This window comes from Canis aureus, chromosome 26 (assembly GCF_053574225.1).
Source record: "Canis aureus isolate CA01 chromosome 26, VMU_Caureus_v.1.0, whole genome shotgun sequence".
Taxonomy (NCBI): domain Eukaryota; kingdom Metazoa; phylum Chordata; class Mammalia; order Carnivora; family Canidae; genus Canis; species Canis aureus.
The window spans coordinates 19,434,492-19,458,456 of NC_135636.1; the positions used below are offsets into that span (position 1 = coordinate 19,434,492).

Here is a 23,965-nt window from a genome sequence, read left to right on the forward strand (position 1 = left end):
AGGAACAAAAGCTCAGGGTGTTTACGTGACCTCCTGAGAGACACAGTGTTCAAACCAGGTTCCAGACTCCGGGAGTCGGAGATCAGAGTCCATGATCATACACAGAATGTCTCACAAAAGAACAATTATGAAGGTCACACACTAATTCTACAAAGTAAGAGATGGCAATGCACTGAATATTTTAACCTCAGTGACTCCCCACCCAATATACATTCACCAGATAAGGGCCTTCCTTTCCTCTCACTGCATGCTCTGTTGGCGCAGTCGGATATAAATACGCTGATGCCTGCATCTTCCCAGAGCACACTCAGCTTAAAAAAAGATGAGCTCAGAGTAAGGACTGATCCATTCCCATGCTTCATTGACAAAACCTACGGAACACTCCCTCGGTCAAACCCATGTGTTTCTCATCCCAGAAAAATGCACACTATGGCCAGACTAGAAGAAAGTTTCAGTGATTTCCACCTCTCTACTATGGAAAGTTCCCCATGATCATTTTCCTACAGTGAAGAATTCCGAGTTTTAATTTCCACTTTTGCCATGTTCTTACAGATTTTGAATTATTTCCATGTTCTCAACATAGGACTACTTTAAAAAAAAAAAAAAGAAGAAGAAAAAGAAAGAAAAATAGACTATATCAGGCATAGAAAAATCACTGCAAAAGTATTTAAGAAGAGAAAAAGGAAAACACACACACACACACACAAAGTGAGAGAGTGACACCAGCAAACTCTAGCCTAGAGGAAGAGTTGCAAGTGCCATAAGCCAGCCAGCCTCATCCTCAACACCTGCGAAAACACTTTTTTGTTGGAAAGGCAGTTGCTAAGAGGGTGCTGCCCAAGTGCATCCTGGATCAGAATGTGACTCTACTGTCCCCAACACCTCACAAAGGATCTTTTCCTCTCAGAACATCAAGGACCCTAAAGTTGAGGGTCTGGAGAGAAGACTCCCCCACCCCATCTCATGTGCTGTGTTCCATAATTAACACAGTTGCCTGGCTAAGATATTTAGCATTGCCTGGATACTTCGGGAGGGTGAGGAAGACATTGGTCAGTTCTGCCCCATGGAGACACTTCACTATTACAGACAGAACCTTCTATAGTTTGAGGAAACAATCCCTTTTCTGTATTTAATTGCAAAAGCAACTACAAATCATTCCCTTATGCATATCCATGCCCTTTGCAATGTGACTTTGCAGACCTTGTTATTAAGAATTGGCATCCATTTCCCCACCCCATGAATGATTTGATTTGGCATATAAAATATGGCAGGAGTGCCAATATGGCCATTTTGATTCTAAGGCCTGGCAACTTCCGTCCTCTCTCAGAACTTTGCCAATCCACCGAGCTGGGCTAGCCTGTGGGAGAACGAGGAGATGGGCCAGATTCAAGTCAGCCTAGCCTCACACAGGAGAGGGCAGCCCCTGATCAACAGAGCCGTACAACGACCCCAGGGCCAACTGCAGATGCTGGGGGGGGGGGGGGGCAGCCAGAAAAATGATCACGTGAGCACACACCAATTTATCAGCCCATACAGCGATGATCTAAATAAATAGCTGTTGTTTTCAGGCACTAAGTTTTGAGGTGGTTTGCTACACAGCAAAAGTTGCCTAATATATTTCTTCTATAAATAACTCCAACACATAAGTAAAAGTGAAACATGATACAGGGAAAGTCCCTTTCCACACACAACTTAAAACTTGCTAAAGAATGAGCAAATGTTGTCTTTTCTTTTGTATATTTATTTATGATATGTTCAACTATACCACTGTATAACAACACCACTTGAATTAAATAACTAGTATTTTTTAAATGATTTTTTTTGAAATGACAATGTGATATAGTGGAATGAGTGTTGGTTGGTAATTAAGAGATGTTCATTTTAACTTGGACTCTTCTACCGGAAGCTGTGTGGCTATGGCAGATCCCATTTGCCGACCCTCAATTATAGGAGACAAAAATGAAGGGATTGGCCATAATAATATTTAAGTCCTAGTCCAATTCTTTTTTTTTTTTAATTTTTTTTATTTTCATGAGAGACACAGAGAGAGAGGCAGAGACACAGGCAGAGAGAGAAACAGGTTTCCTGCAGGGAACCCAAGGTGAGACTCGATTCCAGGACCCCAGGATCATGCCCTGAGCCAAAGGCAGACGCATAACCGCTAAGCTACCCAGGTGTCCCAAGCCTGGTCCAATTCTAAGATGAAGGATTTTATGGCATTTTTGTTTGTTTGTTTAAGATATTAGCATATTTTTATCACTACATTTCTATGATGAAATAAGAACATTTAACCCTCCAACGTTGCTGTTATTTTCCATGTGCTCAGCATCACTCCCAGTCATGAGAATTCAGCATTGAAGAAGACAGACATGCCCTAGTTGTGTGCTGGAGCTTTCTTCTAAGCTCATGAGAGCAACTTGTGTTCTTCTCTCCCCAAATCTGCGTTCGGTGAAGATATATTGATAGCCTGAAATCAGACATAGCAGGAATATTTAAACCATGGAAATCAGCAATGCCACAAATTGGTTTTCCCACCAGGACAGTCAGTCATTAAACATTAACCAGGACAACTTTGGACTCTTCTCTCATTGAGACAACATCCTAATAGGGGGTCTAGACATTACATAATTAAGAATAAAATATTTCAGTACAGTTGAGAAGTATGGTGAAGCAAGGGAAAGAGTAACACATAAGGAGACAACACATACTCCTGATAGAGGGCAAATATTGGGAAGACTTCATGCAGAAAGGAATATGCCACGTCTGAGGAAATGGAGGAAGGCCAGTGTGGTTGGTGTGGCTGGAGCACAGAGAGTAAAGGGCCGAGAACTTGAAGGGAAAGTGAAGAAGGAAGTATTAAGAAAGACTTCCAGGGTTCAGGCTGTGCAACCCTACACAGGGGGGTGTCTTTCATAAGGCAGAAGGACTAGGTCAGGGGTGTAGGAAGGAAGAGAATGAAGCCAATCTTAGAATGGTGTGTCAGGGATCCGGGGGGCTGGATGTTGGATGGTGTGATAGAACGGGGCCACTGTGTGCAGGTGGTAAATGCAGCTCTAAATGCAGATGAGAGTCTGGCTGAGTGGAGGACTGCGAGTCAGAGCCAGCAAAGGAACCTAAGTGGTCAGGGAGGTGGGAAAAAGTATGGAGCAAGGAAGTCAAGAAAATTGGGCCATCAAAATATAAAATCTAATAAAAGATCAAGCACAAAGAAAACTAAAATGGCCAATACATTTTACAATATGAAGGTCACTGGGGGCTTTAGAAAAAAGTTTGAAGGAGTAATGGGGATAGGATCCAGGCTGATACAGACTGATGAGCCAGGGAAAGGGGAAAACAGAGAACAGATGCAGAGAGTATTGGTGAAGTCTTTAAAGGTGTTCTCTCTGAATGAAAAGGAGAAAGAAAGGAAAGCAGCCAGTTAGGGTCAAGAGAGGGTATATGGTTTTCTTTGAAGAGGGGAGAGACCTGTCATGTTTAATATTGACCGTAAAGGGAAATCTTGACAACACAAGAAAGAGAGGGACTTTTTTAAAAGATTGATTTATTTATTCATGAGAGACAGAGAAAGTGGGAGAGAGAGAGAGAGAGAGAGAGAAGCAGAGACACAGGCAAAGGGAGAAGCAGGCTCCACGCAGGGAGCCCAACATGGGACTTGATCCCAGGACTCTGGGATCACACCCTTAGCCAAAGGCATTAGTTCAACCACTGAGCCACCCAGGCGTCCTGAAAGAGAAGGGATTAATGTTAGTGTTGAATCACTGAGAAGTCAGGATCCAGAGCTCGAGAGGGAGGGAGGAGGGAAACAGGAGGAGAGATGTAGATGAAAACCAAGGCAGTCCTCGGGAGTTGATGGCAGGAAGGAGGTAGAGATGTCCTCCAGGGTTTCCTCTTTCCTCCAGGAGGTAGGAGGTCACATAAACTATTAGAAGGGAGGCAGCTGGAGACCTAAACAAGGAGAAGGTTTTAGTGAATAGGTAACAGTAGGACAAGTCATTAGCTTTGGAACCTGATAGACCTGGAATTCACCATTTAGTGGCCAAAACCTTAGGCATGTCACACCACCTTTATAAATCTTTAATTTGACCAACAATGATGAAGCAAGTACTGTATAGTAGCAGGATACTAGAAATGCAAAAAAAAAAAAAAATCAGATTAAAGTTCTTGAATTCAAAGACTCCATCTTCTATCGCATAAGTAAAATCAGTCAGACAAAATTAACACAGCATTAAAAGGGCTAATGTGAAGGAAAGCATAAGGTAGTCTAGGAGCACAGAAGAAGAGAGTCCATTCTAGACTGGGAGGGTTAGAGACAGCTTTCCAAGAAAGAACGACTCTAGCTATAGTCTCGGTTTCCCAAATGCAAAAGAAGGAAAATAAACCAGGTGATTAATTAATAAGACAGTCGACACAAGGCATGTTGGCCTGATGTCTACAACACAGCAATTATCAATAAGTTCTACTTTCCTTCCCTAGAAATCCTCCTCGTACAATTGAGACTGTTAGTTGTCACAAACTTCTATTTTCTGCACTAATTTTCCATTTCCCCATGTTCCTCAAACATACAATTCCCTAATGATAGCTAGAATCCATTAAAACTATCCCTGATAGTGAAAGTCCAACTTAGAAAAATATAAGAAACAACTAACAATATTGTCTTACGTAGGGGATTGTAGACACTGGGCATATAAAAATTTCACAAGTTCTCTCTCTTCTCTTACTTCTCTTTCATGTTTATGAGCAGATGCAGCTGGATCCTAGATACCTGAGTCCCTGCTTTCCTTTAAAAGAATGAATAATCAATGTATCAGTTAGCAATCTTGACTGCAAAAAGACAATGGGCCATCTTAAACTGGCTTAGACAATGAAGGTATTGATCAGCTCATGAAATAGAAATGGCCTGAACTTGCATCTCAGATGACATCAGAAGGATTTGGTTCTTCACTGACTTGTCCCCTGCAGGGTCAGCTTACCCTTTATGCTCCCAAGGTGATAACCAAACTATATAAATAACAAATTCAGGTCTACCTACATGCATCGCACGATCCAGCAAAAGAGAGAAAAGTTCTTTCCCTACAAGTTCAAGGAAACTTTCTCTTACTTTGGACTGGTTCTGAATAGACCATTCTGGAGGCAATCTCTGTGCAGTCTGACGTCTACCAGAACTCTATAGAGTGAAATAAGTCAATCAGAGAAGCACAATCATCATATGGTTTCACTCATACGTGAGGGATTATAAGGAAAAGGAGGGGAACTGAGTAGGAAAAATTAGAGAAAGAGACAAACCATGAAAGACTCCTAACTCTGGGAAACAAAGGACTGTGGAAGGGGAGGTGGGCGGGGGTTGGGGTAACTGAGTGATGGGCAATGAGGAGGGCACTCGATGGGATGAGCACTGGGTGTTATACTAAATGTTGGCAAATTGAATTTAAATTTTAAAAAAAATGTTAAATAAATAAATAAATACATTTTTAAAAAGACATAACTTTCTACAATGATGGAAACCCCTAACTGTACCTGTTTATAGGTAGCCATTGAGCTCTCAAAATATGGCTAGTGTCCACTGAGAAACTGCTTATTTTATTTTAATGAATTAAAATTTAAATGTAAACAGCAATATGTGTCTAGAGGCTCCTGTATTGGACAATACAGTTCTACAGTGAGGGAATAGTGGGTTATACTGATTGGCTAAACCAGTCCGAGCCCACACTGCCTTGAGCTGGGGATGAAGTGAATCCCATCCATTCCACAAAGGCAAGACTTTCTGCCTGGTGTCCCGGAGCCCACCATTTTTATTTCCAAGAGATTAATGGCCCAAATCAATGTGAAAACCTTTGCTGAGGAGTCATATTTATAAATCTTACCTAGGACAATGCCACGTGAAAGTCACTTTGGAATAATAGCCTTTTAAAGCTGAGAGCAACCTCAGGGCTTGCACACTTCAGATCCATATTTCACAGAGAAGAAATGGACTTGAAGCATCAATTGCTTTGATTATGGCAGTTATGAGCAGAGCCTGGGTATGCTGACCTTCAGCCATTTTTCCACTGTACAACTCAGTCTTCATGCTACAGCACTCCAATAGGCCCACTGTGACGGAATTAACTTCACTCTACATGAAACTTTGTAATCGTTGGCTTATTGAAGTTTCCGGGAAAGAATGTTACCGTAGAAGTCTTATATTTACACTCAAAAGTCTAAACGAGCCTAAGGGGTAATATAAACAAATAGGCTGGCCTGGTGGGGACTGTGGCTGAGTGGATACCACCACAGGCTACTTAAAGCAGGCAGCCCCCTCTCTGCTCCACCCAAGCGTGGCCATGGGGAGTGTGTCAGCCATTGCTGCCATGCCTTCAGATGAGAAATCCAGGTCTGTTTATGAACTCCCCAGATTTTTAAATGCTGGCCTTTCATGTTTACATTTTTAATAACTTATGCAAGCTAAACCAGATCTGTGAATGGGTTTAACCTCCAGTTTGTATGCTGTGATAGAGATTTGTAACGTCTGACCTGCTGAAAATTAAAGCCTTCAGAGGAGCTGCTGCTGGAAATGCCCATGTGTTCCCATGCATGTCAAGTGACAACTTCCAACTATAACTATGTCTAAGGGCTTTCTTGAAGCCTAGGGTCCACTGGTCTGAAGCCCCTTGGCGATCAAAAGGGGGTGGCAGAAATGTTAAGGCCCTAAGAACCCAGAGGAGAGACGCCTTCAGTCACTAACAGGTGGAAATTGGTGAATAAATCCCACAGCTCCTCAACTGGGACAATTCTAAGGTATGTTCTGCACTGTCTCCCAGAGTTCCTCAGTGGTATGGACCTTCAGACCCCCAGAGTATAAACTATCTGATAATTCACCCTTTATTGGCAGCCTTCCTTTGCCTGTCTCACTCCCCTACTGCCCTGCCTCTTTTGGGCGGGGGTGGGGTGGGGGGGGTGGTCACCTTCCAGATAAACTACTTGAACTTGAATCCTTGTCTTAGGGTCAACTGCTAGAAGAACTCAATCTACAAACACCAGAAATCCTGAACTTGCTCTAGTATTTCATTTACTTTTACTTTGTTTGGTGGGTTTTGTTTTTCATTTTTTCCCCTCTAGTAATGAAATATGTCACAGGACTAAAATATATGAAAACTTCCCAACATAGTCTAAAGTGGCACCCTTTCTGGTATTTGGATAATTCAATATTCACAATACGGTGCTGAAACTGCTGCCCTCTTGCATAATGATGCCATGCTATAGGAACAAATGTTCACCTAAAAATAGAATCCATTATGTATACCAGCACAGTTGTTAGTTTCTTAGCATAGCAACTAGTTCTGCCCCATAAAACTTTTTATGGAGGCATTCACTTCAAACAGGTGCAGTCTGCCATGCCACAATACAATTTCCAGACCGCGGTGCCTAAGTAAGTGGGGAGTTTTGCACATGCCAAAGAGAAATCTCATGCAAAATCATTCTCATCACAATCCATGTTCCCTATAAAAGACAGAATTGAAAACCAAAAATTCTATTGGGAGACACATGAATTTTACCACTTTCAAATGTATTATGTAGAGGTGATTAAATCACACACTTCCTATAACACCTGCATATGATCTGGCTCTCTCTGGTTTCCCTGGTGGGTTTATGTGTCAATAAAAGAAGATTCCTACAAATTAATAAGAAATGACCTGATGTTATAATTTAACGACATGATATCTGTTTTTGTATCCATAATACAAATTTAAGTTACAAAATGACATAATTACATAAAACTATTTTTATAACCACATTTGCCTATTCAAGAGTGTAGAGAATTTAATTAAATAGAGAATTCAAACAGCAACTCAGTCTAATAGAGAGTCTAGAAAAACATAAACATAAAGATTCATCAGCAGGGCTTCAATGCTGAGGACATGTTTGGTAAAGGTAAAACAAATAGCTCATACCTGGAACATTCAGAGAATGTAAAATAGAATGAATTTTAATCAACTGAATATTAAAAAAATCTATTTTGATTCAATCTTGGGTACTAAGAATCTTTCTAAAAAATGCTAGTAATTTCCTGCCTTCCTAAGTGCAGTATAGGGAATAGTATTCAATTGTGGACAAATAATTCAAAATCTTGTAGGGCCTCTGGGTTCTCAAGCTGAGTATTACTTCTGACTGAAAATTAGGCCACGGACAGGAAAGGTAGAGTGAACACATCCTCTCAGGAAGTTTACTGACTTAATTTGTGATGTCAGCTTGCTTTCTATCAGTGTTCACCTTGGCTGCACATTAGAATCAAATGAAGAGCTTTCCAAAAAAAAATCCAATGTCCTGACCACACCCCCAGAGCAATTAAGTCAGATTCTCTGGGACTAGGGCCCACGAATTGGCATTATTGAAGCTGCCCACGTGATTTCAATGTGCAGCCCACGCTGAGAATCATTACATACTGTTTGCCTCTTCTTGCAACAAATCTCATAATAAAAACTAGGGGAACCTGGGTGGCTCGGAGGTTGAACGTCTGCCTTTGGCTCAAATTGTGATCTCCGGGTCCTGAGATCAAGTCCTGCATTAGGCTTCCTGCAGGAACCTCCTTCTCTCTGTGTGTGTCTCTCATGGATGGATGAATAAAATCTTTTTAAAAATATCTCATAGGAAAAACTAACTTTACACATTGAAAAAATTAACTTTACACATTAAATAGGTTCTTTAAAAGTCAAATGATTAAGAGCCAGGGCATACAACCAGACTATACGTAGGTTCTAATCCTGCCTCTACTAGTAACCAATCCTGTGACCAGAGGTCATTACTTAACCTCTGTTAAGTGCATGCCAATGTCCGCACCTATAAATGGAGATAATTAATAGCACTATCCCACAGGCCTTGGGAAAAGATTGAGTGTATTTGTGTACATATTTGTGTATTAGAACAGTGGCTTGTGGAGAACATCACATACACGTTTGCTATTATTGGTGACAATGGTAGCCATAATAATAACAACAATAATTAAAAGGTATGTGCAAACTGGATTAGTGGATATTAAAAAAAACTCATTCATAATATTTGAACACCAACTTCCTAATAAAATGATTGTTCAATGTTAGTGTTTTTCCCTTTTTAAATTAAACAAAAAACATGATGATAAAATAGGGAAAAATGGGAGGGGGAATAACTAACTATATTCTTTATTTTAGTCTATTGTTATTGTAGTAAGTTCTTAAATGACTCAACTGCCCATCTAAATTTATTTTACCAGAAGGGGGAGAAAAAAGACTTGTGTTGCTGATTAAATACAGAAAAACCTTGACAAGGACCCCATCCCACAGGATCAAACCATCTTCGATTGGCAAGAAAAGGAACCAGAGAGCAATAAAAAATACTCACTCTCTCTACACCATCTGTAATTCAAACCAAGGAGCAAAACCAGTATCTGGGAACTCTTATTCATATCAAACGCAAACACGTTTTCCACATAACAGGAAATAAAATTATGAACAATGTACCAAATGTATTTCTTCCACACATTCTTCCAATCCAGTGTCCCAAACTAATTTTGGTATCAAATGGTACAAATATCTCATCATAATAGCTTCCGAGCATGGAAAGCACCTAATTTAATTTTTCCTTACAAGACTGGGGAGAACTAAATATAAGCAACTCATAAAACTGAGGCACAATGTTTAAATTATATTAAAAGTAAAATGTTTTGAATTAAAGCCAGGGTGTTTTAGATTTCTCAACTCTGACCACAATGTATTCAAATGAGCATTGCTGCTGTTACTGGTATGATGCAGTGTGGTGAAGGTGACATGAAAGTCATATCAACGCACTTACAACCTGCAAACAATCCCAAAGAAACTGCAGTGATACTATTTCATAGTAATCAGCCTGATTTTAGAAAACATTTGAAGAGGTTACACTTCAGTTAGAAATTCTGCTAAAAATCCATGAAACATAAACTCCAAGAAGAATTAATCATAATAACATTTCTTCTTATGTTGTGTTGACATAACCTAAGCAATCATAGCATTTGGCTATCATGCACTAGTTACATACAGTTAATTGAGGAAAAAAGTTTTGGGGCTCAAAGCAACGAAAAGAAGGTAGTGTTGAAAATCAGTGGAGCTAGGCAGCCCCGGTGGCGCAGAGGTTTAGCACCGTCTGCAGCCCAGGGCATGATCCTGGAGACCCTGGATCAAGTCCCATGTCAGGCTTTCTGCATGGAGCCTGCTTCTCCCTCTGCCTGTGTCTCTGCCTCTCTCTCTCTCTGCATCTCTATGAATAAATAAGTTAAAAATCTTTAAAAAATATGTTCATGTGATATTTAAATGTTCATGTGATATTTAAAAAAAATCAGTGGAGCTGAATCTAGAAGTGGGTTTGATGAAGAGATTCATTCCTCAGCAATCGAACAGACCAATGACTACCTAAATTATACTTGAAAACACTACAAGTTTAATCTCTTAAGGATCTGATCAGTAGGGAGGAGGAGGAGCTACCTGATGCTGATATAGCTGTGAAAATCCTAAAATTATTTATCTTAGGAAAAAAGACACAATCATGGTGGAGTCCAATTCTCCTTGTGTATAATTCCTTATTCTCTTACCCAAGACTTTTAAATCATCTTAAAGCTTATTCCATAGGATGCTTCAGAATCCCAAAAGCCCAAAAAACTTTCACCTATGATGGAGTATTTATTAGGGAACTATCCTCAAAGGAAAATTCTCTTAAACAATAAACCCCTTCTTTTGCCTTCTATGGCTATGTTCCCAAAACATTATGAAATGCATAAATAAACATATTGTGTGCCCAAACAGACCTATGCTTCAATGCTTTAGATCAAAAGTTCACAGCTGAGTCTAAACAGAAAACAAGGGACGCCTGGGTGGCTCAGTGGTTGAGTGTCTGCCTTCAGCTCAGGGTGTGATCCCAGGATCTGGGATCGAGTCCCATGTCGGGCTCCCTGCAGGGAGCCTGCTTCTCACTCTGCCTGGTCTCTGCCTGTCTCTCTCTCTGTCTTTCATGAATAAATAAACAAATCTTAAAAAATAAAATAAACAGAAAAGTCACTATTTCCTTGAAGGAGAAAAATTTATATATTTAAAAAATATACATAAATAGATGGTCACTTGGCTTTCAAAACAGCACATTTGTGGCCCTAAATAATTAGTTAGAGAGACTAATTGCTTAATCAGAGACTAATTGTTTATTATATCCCAATAAAAAAAAAGCCACCACAAATGACCTTGAGGGTGCTACACTAAGTGAAATTAAGCCAAGGAAAGACAAATGCTGCATGATATCACTCATACGTAGTATAGTTTAAAAAAAAAAAAAAAGTCAAACTCGGAACTCATAGAAACACTACAAAAGTGGATACTAGGGCCTGAGTGGAGTGGGGGTAAGAGGGGTGGAGGTTAAAGGGTATATAAACTTTCAGCTCAAAGATTCATAAGATCTGAGGATTTAACGTAAAATATGGTGACTATAGTTGAAAACGCTGTAGTAAGTCATTGAAATGTGCTAAGAGAATAGGACTTAAATGTTTTCACACAAACTAAAAAAAATAAATAAATCTTGAGTGATGGATGCATTAATTCCATGGGGGGTCCTTTCACAATATATATATACCCTACAATTTTGCCAATAAATTATTAACTAATAATTATACCTCAATAAAACTGAGCATTTTAAAGCTAAAATAATTATTTTTTAAAATAATTAAAAATAAAAGAAAAGTCCCCTCAAAGAATCAAAAGTTCATAAAGGGCCAGGCATTGTGTTAGGCACACACATAATGCATTTAACAACAATACTAAGAAAGTAATACCCCATCTTGCAGACGAAGAAATCCCAGGCTTAGATTGTGAAGAGATGCACCAAGGTCACTCATTAAATACAAGGTAGAGCAAGAGCTCAGACCCACATCTGTCTGACTTCAGAGCTGGTTTTCTTAACTGGCTTCCAGCCTCCCAAATTATGGCTGTTTTAAGAAAACTGCTTGGCTTCAAACACAAGTATTCATCTAATAGTTTCCAGTGCCTCTTACTAAGAAATCCTTTTAATGCCCTTAATTAGGGGGCATCTATATTAAGACGTCAAGCATTAAGCATCTATATTAAGCAGTTCCTAGAGACGGATTCTAGTAAAATTGGCTTATTTTAGAGGTGGTTCCAGGACACATCAGGAGTGAGGAATTGAGACAGGAAGAAAAGGAAGGACATAAGGGGTGTGATTGCATGCCATTTACCACTGTGGATAAATGGACTTTAATCCCACCAAGAAATGCTGGGGAAAAAATATAAAGTTTGCACCTTTGAGTTATCCCACCCAAGAGGTGAGGGAATCGTGGTATTTACCTATCAAACTCCTTGGATTGGAGTGGTTGTTAATTCCCAGAGTCTTCAGGCAGCATCTGGGTGGCAAAGTGAGCACTTGTGACCAGAAAAAGCAAAAGAATACAAATGCTGTCCACTAGGGGCCAACTTGTGGCTTCTAGAGTAGTAAGGACTTGGATATAGACTTCAGGCTTATACCTACTCTATCAATTTCTTCAATAATGGTGAAAGAATTCAGTCCCTAGATGCTGCTGGTTTGTTAGCAATGATTAGTGTACCACTCCAGGCCAAAGAATGATCCCAGCCCTCAGGAAGCAATCCTCACATTCATTTTGTTGTTTTCTACCTAAGGTAATTCCAGTTATTGTTTCAGGCTTAGGGAAAAGTTACCAAATAAAAATGAATAGAGTTCGTCTTTTTAAATTCATAACCACATCATTGCACTCACTAGACTATTGAGTATCCTACCTCATTTACCATACACAAGAAAGGTCAAAATTAATGTTTCCGAAATATTCTAGAAAAGTGTGCCCCAAAGAAGAAACACCATTGCGAGATGATGACTGATGAAATGTGCAGTGCCTGGTGGTTCTTTATGGAGGCCAAACTAAGTTTTTAACAGGATATTCCTAGAGTTTCATGTGGAGATCTATAATTCATCATTTATAATATTTGTGAACTCTGGACTCCCATGCTGAAAAAATGTCATCAGAACTCATGTAAACATTTAATTTTTAACTTTGCTTTTGAACTCTGTATAGGAATTTAAGATTACCATAAGAGAAGACAGTCTATATTTGCCTTTAATAGAAACTTAATCATCACTCCATACAAGAATCCCAAATGGCATCTCATGCAAATCACATACCAGAAGAAATTGGCAGATGGAGCAGATGGTAAAGCCAATCATTCCTATCCTAAGTCCCTCAAAATGACTCAATATGCAGGTATAAATTTATGTCTATGAACTAGGGTCATGGGTAAACAGAATGCAGGTTGTACTTATTAAATCAGAAAGTATAAAAGAAGATAAATGGGGAAAAAATGAAGTGAGAAATGGTATCCCAGAAGCCCCCAGGCATTAAACCATAGGAGCAGGTCTACAGGCCACAGTGGTGGTGGAGGTGTCCGTACTCACTGTACAACAGAACCATCAACTCGGGTCAACCTGACTCCTCAACTCCCACCTCCCAAACCCTCCACACCCTGAGCTACAAGAAAGCTACAGCAGAAAGGGCGCCATCATAGCTGGCTCCAACCAGAAGGAACAGGAAACCACCAACACATGGGGCTACCCACTAAAGGAAATTAAATTAAGAGCTCCACCTCACACTGTCCTCAAAACGTATTACATGATTGCTATGGTCTGAATGTTTGTGTTGTCCCCACCCCCTGTCCCAAATTCATATGTTGAGAACCTAATGCCCAAAGATGGGATTAGGAGGTGGGGTCTTTTAGGAGGTACTTAGGTTTTGAGAGCAGAGTCCTCAAGGATATGCTTAGTGCCTTTATAAGAAGCTCGAAAGATCTCCCTAGCCCCTTCCACTATGTGAGGATACAAAGAGAAGTATGCAGCCTGGAAGAAGGCCCTGACCTTGGTCTCCAGCCTCCAGAACTGTGAGAAATAAATTTTCATTGTTTATAAGCTACTCAATCTGTAGCATTTTATTAGAGCAGCTGGAACTGACTAAGATCAGAAATTAAATTAACAATAGTGATGGCTGTAAGGATGAGGAAGAAGAAAGTCCTTCAGTAAAGCAAAAAGCCAAAAAAAAAAAAAAAAAGAATGAAATGTGAATACATTAAAATTGAAAATGGCAAGTCATCTTTTGCCATGCATAAGTTAAAAGTTAAGAAATCCAAAGACAAACCACAAACAGGAAGAAAGTATTTGCAACATCTATAACAGCTAAAGGATTAACATTTAGAATACATAGAAAACTCTCAACACAAGACAAGGGATAGAAGATTCATGTAAGAGAAAACAGGAACAGTGCATAAATGTATAAAACTATGCACAGCTCACCAGCAAATCAGACATTGGCAACTTAAAACAGAAATACAGCAGTTGCATCAGATTGGCAAAAATAAAATGTTTCTTAATAGTGTTCGTGAGGCTTGAGGAAACAGTTCCTCTCACACAGGACTGGCAGGGTTATAAAATGATGCAACTATTAACTAAAATTTAGGATATGTATAGCCTTCAAGCAGCAATTGTAGTTCTGAGAATTTACCTCAGGGAACCCCTGACCCATATACTCAGAGCAAGATACACAGCCTGAGCATTACTCTATATTACAGGATTGTTTCCTGTGGCCCCAAATTAGAAACAAACATCAAACAGTCCATCAATGAGAAATTACATTAAATAAAACTTAGCCATCCATTCAACGGGATATGACACAGAAATTTAAAAGTATTAGGTAGATACACATGTACTTACATGAAAAATTCTCTAAGACAAATTATAAAGTAAAACACAAGTTCACAGGACAATAAAGATAATATGATGGCATTTAGGATACTAACAGACATAAGCAAAACAAAATGAAATATTTCCACACTTATGCATGTAAGATTCCTTCAAAGGAGACCTGGAAAGACACCATGAAGCTGTCACCAGTGGTTGACTCTGGAGAGAAGACTAAGACCGGGGTCAGAAATGGAGAGGGGTTAAGGACATTTATGCTTCTTTACTCTCTTATGTGAAGAACATATTTGTATATTGGTCACAAAATTAAAAATAAATAAAATCTGGGGCGCCTGAGGGGCTCAGTCAGTTAAGTGTCTGCCTTTGGCTCAGGTCGTGATTCCAGGGCTCTGGGATAGAGCTGAGTAGGGAGCGGGCTTCTCCCTCTCCTCCCTGCTCAGGTTCTCTCTCGCTATCTCTGTTGCTATCTCTTGTCTCTCTCTCTCTCTCTCAAATAAATAAATAAAATCTTTTTTAAAAAATAAAATCTGTAACAAAAAAAAAAAGAGAGAGAAAGTAGTAGGAGTCCTTCATTTAAAATGTATATTCTCCCTGCTATTCCTTTTCAATTTAATGTAATTATGTGCTTCCCTCCCATCTCCCTCCAAGCTCCTCCTTTAAGGATACAAGGAAGAGTCTGCTGAGCTACACTCAACTTCTTGGATCTGAACTAGTAGTAACTAGTTTTATTTTTACACCAACCTTGGCACAGAAGCAGAGCATCAAGTTGCAAGGCAAAGGTCTACTTTGTTTCATCTTCTAGCAGGATAGGTTTGTATTAGCTCTTTAACATGGACATCTTTTTTTTTTTCTTTTTGGCTTCTCCTCCAAAATGGTGATACAGATTCTTCTTGTAGCTACTGGTTTTCATGGCTGACACTTCCTGTGTTGCTCCTGGTCCCAAAAGGGGACCAAAGAAAAGTCAGAAACTAATGCTGGCAACCTCTTAAAGACTCAGGAGATGCAGGAGCCCCTTCTCATCCATGATTACAAATAAGTTCATCCTCTTCACATAATATACGCCGACATAAGAAAAACCACTGTGCTTAAAACAGTCCTATTCAGAAACTTCTTGTTGCCACTTATAGTCACTAAGATGTACAGAGCCAATGGTAAAGAAGAAAATGATTAAAATAAGATCAAAGCTGATACAAAGTATGAACATTTCTCCCTTAAGATCATGTTCATATTTACCTGCTTCCACCACCCCCAAATATTCTTTCAGTGTTTCACCAAGGCACATGTTTCCTATCTAAAAATTACTTGCTACTAGCTCCAGGTTTTAATTCCTAAATCTACCTCCTATGCTGCCTGTCTTCTTTGCCACCTATCATTTCTGTGATGAAAAATCAAAGGGGGAGTTAGAGGAAGGGAGCATGTCATTGTCTATAAAGGGTGAAATCAATGAAAGGCTCAAAATCAATGGCTCTAGTCTATAGTATAATGTACAGCATGGTATAATGTATCATGTAATATAGTATCACATAGCCGCTACAGGAGAGAGGACCTAAGGCATTGTATAAAATGTGAGAATTTTCCTCCAGTACTATAAAAAGAAAGATCTTGTTACAAGAGCTTCTTTACGAAGAGCTTCTTAAAGGCACTCATCTCGCCTCTGAGCAGACTAGGTGTCACTCTGGCATAGGCCTCATGGACAAAGGACAAGCAAGGTGGGAAGAAGCCCAAAGGTAGACGAGAGGCACATTACCATAAATACCAATGCAAGCATCCAAACCAATGGAAAACACAGTATGTAAAATCAATGAATAAACTTAGAAGTAATTTTTTTTTCTGAGACACAATCTCTATAATACATGTGCTAGATTCACATCACTAAAAGTTGTTGTTAGAAAAAGATTTTAAAGAAAGTGGGCCTCTAAGTAACATCATGATTGCACCACTCGGCCGGGTACCATCAAATGATCTTATGCAAAAACATGGACTAAAAGCTTGGCTTGCCATCCCTCATTTGAGAGCATCATCTTCTAGCATACATTTCCTCTAATATATCACTTACACCCGTCCATCTCCTAGAAGTGGATGTATCACTCCTTCTGGCTCTGACACCGGGCTTAAAGCCAGAAGAAAATGACAAACTTGGAAGCATGGAAAGTTTAATTTTTTTCCCTTAAATCCTCCAATCTTTTGTTTACTGATATATGATCATTAACTAGAGAATAAACCTCCAAACTCTGATATATATATGACTGAGGGATGACTTCGGTATTTAAAAAGTCAGAAATGAATTTTACTATCTCTTAGCAGAAGCATAATATTAATATCCATGAGAGGAAAAATAATAGAGATAAAAGGAATTGCTACCAACTGACTTGTTTCAATTGGTTATAAACAGCATTACAACCAAGAGAAAATGGTTGTTGTAAAAAAAAAAATTGAAAAAAATTGTCCTACATCTGAAATAGGCATCTGTCAAAATCCTGGGTTCGCATAACAATGGAGATGCATCAAAAAACCTTCGGTCATAAACCCTTTCTCTTTCTCAAGCAAAGAAATATTTATGATTGGTCTTAGAAGGGAGCTTAACAGAGTTGCCATGAATTATTTAAAAACCCCAAAATACCTTCTGTTGCTTTTATAAAAGCTTGATTTACAAGCTGAAAAATCAAACTGACAGTTTAGTCCCTTGTACAAATACTCAACCTTTAAAAATGCCGTAGGCATTATAAATATATCTTTCATGAATATAGCTTCAGCAGTTCTAAAAATAGTCTTTAGGAGGAGAAAAAAAAAAAAAAACTCTTTCAAGCCATTGTTTTATACATAACAGCAGGAAACCAAACAGAATGTCAAAGCCAAAGTGATTAACACACCCAGCAATAAACATGAACATTAAGTAGGAAATCTTACCCAAATATATTTTTTTTTGATATGAGCTTGGAGTCTATGGTTTAGCCTTGCATCTACGGCCAGAGATGATTCCAGCGTACCCATATTCAGAAAGTAACTCCAGGGCTACACAGTTAAAATTGACCTTTTGGATGAGTGTAAACAGGCATGTCCAGGACTGGCTGTGGGAGCCAGTATTACTGTCCAACACCCTGAGAGTTTCCCCCAGACTCCACCCTGACCTCAAACGTGCCATTGCAAAGGGTCAGTTCTAAGACCACTGCTCACAGGTGAAGTGAAGGTTGCCCCAGGGCAGAAGGAAAAGCCAACAAATTCCAATAACTTTGGCTATAGGGACCTAGCTCAGAGATGTGAAAAGACTAACAGCCCTTCACTATGTGGTACCAGGTATTTTATTGGTTTTAATATGTATTTAGCACACTCAATAAAGCTTACCCATCTCTTCATCTAACAGAATTTACAGGGCCAAAATATTCTATGTTCCGTGGCCTTACAGGTTCAAATACAGAACCATGGCATTGTCTCTTGAAATAATAACTATGTTCTATGAATATTTTTTTCTGCCCATTAAACTCCAAATAATTCTTGTGATCTGCAGACATTCTACGTCTCAATAATTTAATATGGAATCATCTAAATTGGTTTCAGAGTAAATGAGATCCTAAATTCATGATATGGTAGACAGAAAGCTCATATGAAAAAAAATTCCTGAAAAACTGAAGATATAAGCTAAAGGGATCTTATTCTTCATTTTTCTAATGTGAACAAGTGATCATGACCAAAATCCCCCCTGAGGCTGGGACAACCCTTAATAAGAAATGAAGGGGGGAAGGAAGAGAAAAGAAAGTCAAACTTAGAGTCATTTGGGTCAAAAGTGATTTTTTTCTCATTTTCTTTATTCTTTATTAGTAGAGTTGAAGGGGGGCTTCAGTTCCTAACACTGCCTAATTTTCTTCTAGAACAAATGTAATTCACATTTCCAAGTTCTTGTCCTGAAAAAAAAAAAAAAAAAAAACCCAATTGTTCTAGGATTTAGCATATCTAATACTTCAGACTAGAATTCTTGGAAAATCCTAAGACATTTCCACTTTAGAGATCCTAAGTAGAATCTTTAAATAAATTACAGAGTCATCAATGAAATGGATATACTTATATAGGTAACTCAAACACTTGGCAAATCAGTAACCAACTAGGAAATGTAAGAAAGACATATCTCACTTTTTACCTTATTTTGATCTGTCCAGTAAAAGAAAAATCCCTGAGGGTCAGTCCTCAAAATAATTGGAGTCACAATAGTGGAGTCCTAGAAGTAAAAGAAAAAAACACAAATATCAGCATATATCACTGTAGAAAGTCCAACCCAGGAGTTGCTTAACAAGTAATAATTGCTAAGAGTTTCTCCAAGGTAATCGGTTATTAGTAAAAGTTTCAAAAAAATATCCTAACTTCACAGTATTATTAATTACATAACTAAACTTCTTTACTAATAATTAGAATATCTGTGCATTCTTGTAAAGGAAAAGCCCAGTGATGCATATATTTATTAAGACGAATTGACATGTTTTCTATTAAAAAGCTATATCTAGTTGTCCAAATAATTTCAACATTAAACACCATTACATATTTTATATAAGTAGAATTAATTAAAATCCATGCTTGAAGGTAATATTTTAAATTACATTTGCGCTATAAAATGATCTTTAATTGTACTAGAGAGTAAACACAGTATTTGGGCATTGTTGTTTCCAAGGTAACAGTAAATAAGTTCACAGTCTACATTTTCAGAAAGATATACACAAAATTGTCGCAAATTTAAATTTCATAAGATAAAACATCACAAATAGTCTTCAGAGTTTAAAGCATGCACTTTATAAAGCAAAAACGGCATGCACTGTAATTATAATATTAAACATTTCTAAAATATGTGTTCTTTTCTTTTGGCAATTTTCAGAAAGGCATACCATCTGCACAAGAAAACACATGTCACTGGATATGGATTTTTATACTGAAATACTTGGGCCTTTGTAGGAATCACATTTTTAAAAGAGACATAAATTACCAGTTTATTTCAACTTTTTCATACACTTTTTAACCAAGGTATGGCATATCCTCCATCTGATCAAAAAGGCTTATAATGAAAATTAAAACTTCCAGAAATAATTTTGGAATTGAAGACTGTGTTCCTGATGGGAAGAGTGGATCAATGGTTTTAGTCAATGTGGTTAAATCTTATTGTAAAGCTCGGTTCTGAAGGCCATCCCCTTGGGGATGTCTGTCCCTCTGGGTGTCTCATCTTACACAGCTACATCTGGAAACAACAAAAACCACAACAAGGTAATAATAACATCTACCTCAGAGGGTGTCTATGAGAATTAAAGAGGATAATTTGGGTAAAGTACTTGGACCAAATGCTTGGCTCATAAAATCATTTACTGTTAGTGGATTATGCTTAAAAACTGACTTATTGGGGATCCCTGGATGGCTCAGCGGTTTAGTGCTTGCCTTCGGCCCAGGGTGTGATCCTGGAGTTCCCGGATCAAGTCCCACATCAGGCTCCCTGCATAGAGTCTGCTTCTCCCTCTGTCTGTGTCTCTGCCTCTCTCTCTCTCTCTCTCTCTCTCTCTCTGTCTCTCATGAATAAATAAATAAAATCTTTAAAAAAATAAGAAATAAAGGTAGAATGCTTTAAAAAATTTTTAAAAAATTTTAAAACCTGACTTATTAAAATAGCAAATGAAAGTTTACCCTGGTATTCTTTTCTTTTCATGCTTAATACCTATAATATAAAATGTACCTGTAAGTTCAGTAGCATTAAGTATATTCACATTGCTGTGCAGCCGTTACCACCAACCATTTCCAGAACTTTTTCGTATTCCCACCTGAAATACCCCAATCATTAAACACCAACTCCCTATTCCCTCCTTCTTAGCCCCTGGCAATTACCACCTATTTTGTCTCTATTAATTCAACTAGTCTTAGTACCTCATATAAACAGAATCGTACAATATTTATCCTTTTGTGACTGATTTATTTTGTGCCTGGCATCATGTGCTAAAGGGTCATCCATGTTGTACCAGATGTCAGAATTTCCTTCCTTTGTAAGGCTGAATAATATTCTATTGTATGCTCATATCATATTTTGTTTATCCACCCATCTGTCAACGGACCTTTGGGTTGTTTCCACCTTTTGGCTATTGGGAATAATGCTGCTATGAACATAGATTCACAAATATCTGAGTCCCTGCTTTCAACTGTTTTATATCCAGACGTGAAATAGCTGGATCATATCGCAGTCCTGTGTATAAGTTTTTGAAGTACTGCCATTGCCATTCTGTTTTATCTTGATGTTCTTAAGATTTATTTTTAACGTGCAGTTTGGAAAATATATTTTACAAGGATTGTGCTGCTGCACAGAACTTCGGCTGGAATTTAAAATCTCAAAATTACTTCTAAATGCAAAAAAAAAAAAAGATTTGAAAACAAATTTAATATGAGAGTGAAAGAACAATTTTTAAAATAGTTTAAGCTGCTTCAATGAGATTATATGCAAAAAAGTTCATAGCAATATTTGCAATAAATCATAGCAATGTTTTCAGGTCTGTTTTATCACCCACCATCATCTAAAATCAGGCAAAATGAAACTTTCTGACAGGCTGCATGCAGCACACATCCCCACTTCCGGTGAATCTGGAATTAACCTGTAGTTTTAACATATCATTTGCAGATCAGTTCCTTTTCTTATCAGAGTGTCTGACAAGAGCATCTGACAAGATTCTAATCGGAATCTTGGTGACAAGTCACTGCAAGGATCCCAGACAATCAAATATTTAAAATCAGCATAGTAAACCTGCTCAAATTTATATTTTAGAACACTGTATTAGGCTGCCTCATTTGCTTCCGATACTGCTATTTCTAGTATTTCTAGCTAATTCCTTCTCTTCCTTCAAAAATATAGCTCCTTTGTTAAATATTTTCTTGACCCCAATCTTCCAGCCACGGTCCTTCTGTTAAATGATCATTTATCTCGGCTACCTGCCTGCTTCCTCCATAATCACCTCTAACATTCCAAGATCAGCTGGAACTTGGCATTCTTGCCATCCAAGGAAGGATTTGACCCAGAAATACATGAATATCCATTTTCAATTCCACCTGCTTTCTTCCCACCTCCCACATAGCTGCAAGTGTCTATATTCTCCCTGTACCAAAGTAGCCACTCCACCCAGATCACAAGTATTCTTAATTGTCAGAACATATGCTCTAGTTTGAAGTTTGAAATATATGGTCATCCTTCATTTCCAAGGAAACTGCAGAGACTGTAACTCTTGCTGCATTTTACTGCAGAAAAATGGAGACAACTCTCAGGGAATCTGTTATTTGTTTCTCTCCATCAATATCCTTAAGACATGTATTCTATTTAAGATGGTGGCTTTCAAACTTCTGGGTGCATGAGATTTTACTAAAAAGGCTTGTTAAAACACAGATTGCTGAGCCCCTTCCCCAGAGTTTTTCATTCAATAGGTTTGGGCTGGAGTCTGAAAACATGCATTTCTAATAAGTCCTCAGTGCTGCTGCTGCTGGTTCTGGGACCACACTTTGAGATCCACTACACTGGCCTACAATGGGTGAGCTTTGGGTCAAGACACAGTGATGTAAAGGCCCAAGGAGTACCAGCGAGCTTAAAATGTAGACAAAACTGTGTCTTGTAAGTACATTGCCTCTAGGAATTCAACTTTAACTTGCTTATTTCAAGTTAACAGGTTTTACAGGTTTTTTTTTTTTACCCAATAAACATCTGCCTTGGAAAAGAGAACACTGATAAACATACTTGTCTTAAGTAACAGTAGATGATGTGAGGTAAATTTCCATTTACTTCTCTTTATTTTATAGAAACTGTTTTACTCACATCCCTATCTCATCAATAGATCCACAGTGAGACTGATATAATGATATAAGAAGCTTCTGCTTTGCAATTTATTTTCTTTTTTATTATTGTCCCACTAAGGAGCCCTTTTAGGCATTTATTTTTCTAATCATCCTCAAAGAAATTGTATCACAGGTATTCCTAGGATGTATATGTTGTATGTGTATCTGTGTTTTATACAAAATTTTAAAAAAAAGATTTTTTTGTCTCTTAAGACCATTTTCACTTTTTTGGAGGTGACTGCCCCCACTTGAGAATCCATGCTCTGTGCCTGAAGTCCAAGATGGACTTACTAGCCATCTGTGGTGACTAAACACTTACCAATGTGGCTAGTTCAACTGAGATGTGCTGTCTGATTTCAAAGACAAGGAATGAAAACAAGAATATAAAATAGCTCATTAATAATTGTTAATATTGAGGGGTGCCTAGGTGGCTTAGTCCATGAAGTGTCTGCCTTAGGCTCAAGTCATGATCTCAGGGTGCTGGGATCAAACCCGGCATCAGGCTCTCTGCTCAGCGGGAGCCTGCTTCTCCCTCTCCCTCTATCCATCCCCCACTCTCAAGGGCACACTCTCTCTCTCCTCCTCTTTCAGATAAATAAGCAAAATCTTTAAAAACAATAATAATAATTGTTAATACAGATTCTATATTGAAATAAATATAGTGGGTTAAATAAACTATCTTGTTAGAATTAATTCCATCTGTTTCCTTTTAGCTGTTTTTAATAGGGCTACTAGAAAATTTTAAATTCCTAAGTGGCTTACATTTTATTTCTACTGGGGAGTGCAGCTCTAAAACTATGGAGAAATAAGGTTTCTCATTAGCAGGGAGATGTTTTTCACAAAACGAACTTGGCCAGATAATTCCATCTAGCAAGTTTTGGGGTTTTTCCATACATGCAGCTACCATCCACTTTTAACATCTACGTAGTACAAAATAAATCTAGTTGCTTTTCTAAGTGTCAATTCTTCAAATAAATAAATAGAGCCATCATGTTGCCCCCTCTAAGCAACAGACTTTGCCAGCCAGGTCGAGGTATGTTGTGGGGTGAACTGTGCCCCCCACAAAAAATATATATGTTGAAGTCCCAACCCTAGTGCTTCAAAATAACCATCACCATATCTGGACTCTCTATGGAGGCTATTACGTTCAAAGGAAGTCACGAGGGTGAGCCCAAATCCGATAAGGCTGGAGTTCTTATAGAAGAGAAAGTTTGGACACAGAAACATACAGAGAGGAGATGATGCAGAGACACAGGGAAAAGTTGGCCATCCAACAGTCCGGGCCTGAACAGATGTTTCCCTCACGAGGAGGGAACCAGTTCTGCCAACACCTTGATCTTGGATTTCTAGCCTCCAAAACTGTGAGAAAATCCAATTCTATTGTTTAAGCCTCCCTGTG

At 38.5% G+C, this 23,965-nt stretch overlaps 1 protein-coding gene and 1 long non-coding RNA gene across 3 annotated transcripts in view; both read right to left on the reverse strand.

Moving 5' to 3' along the window:
- Positions 1–23,965, reverse strand: part of PLCB1 (phospholipase C beta 1) — a 673,888-nt gene that overhangs the window by 637,267 nt on the left and 12,656 nt on the right. For both annotated transcript variants that reach the window (XM_077872243.1, XM_077872244.1), the window contains exon 2: positions 18,869–18,946. In XM_077872243.1, the coding sequence (XP_077728369.1) occupies positions 18,869–18,946 (78 nt within the window). The remainder of the gene's footprint in view (positions 1–18,868; positions 18,947–23,965) is intronic.
- On the reverse strand, positions 1,708–18,244 carry LOC144297971 (uncharacterized). Its single transcript, XR_013364922.1, has 3 exons — positions 18,079–18,244; positions 15,478–15,866; positions 1,708–2,467 (listed from the first exon to the last, which is right to left on the reverse strand). It is a non-coding gene; the product is annotated as an uncharacterized LOC144297971 (long non-coding RNA).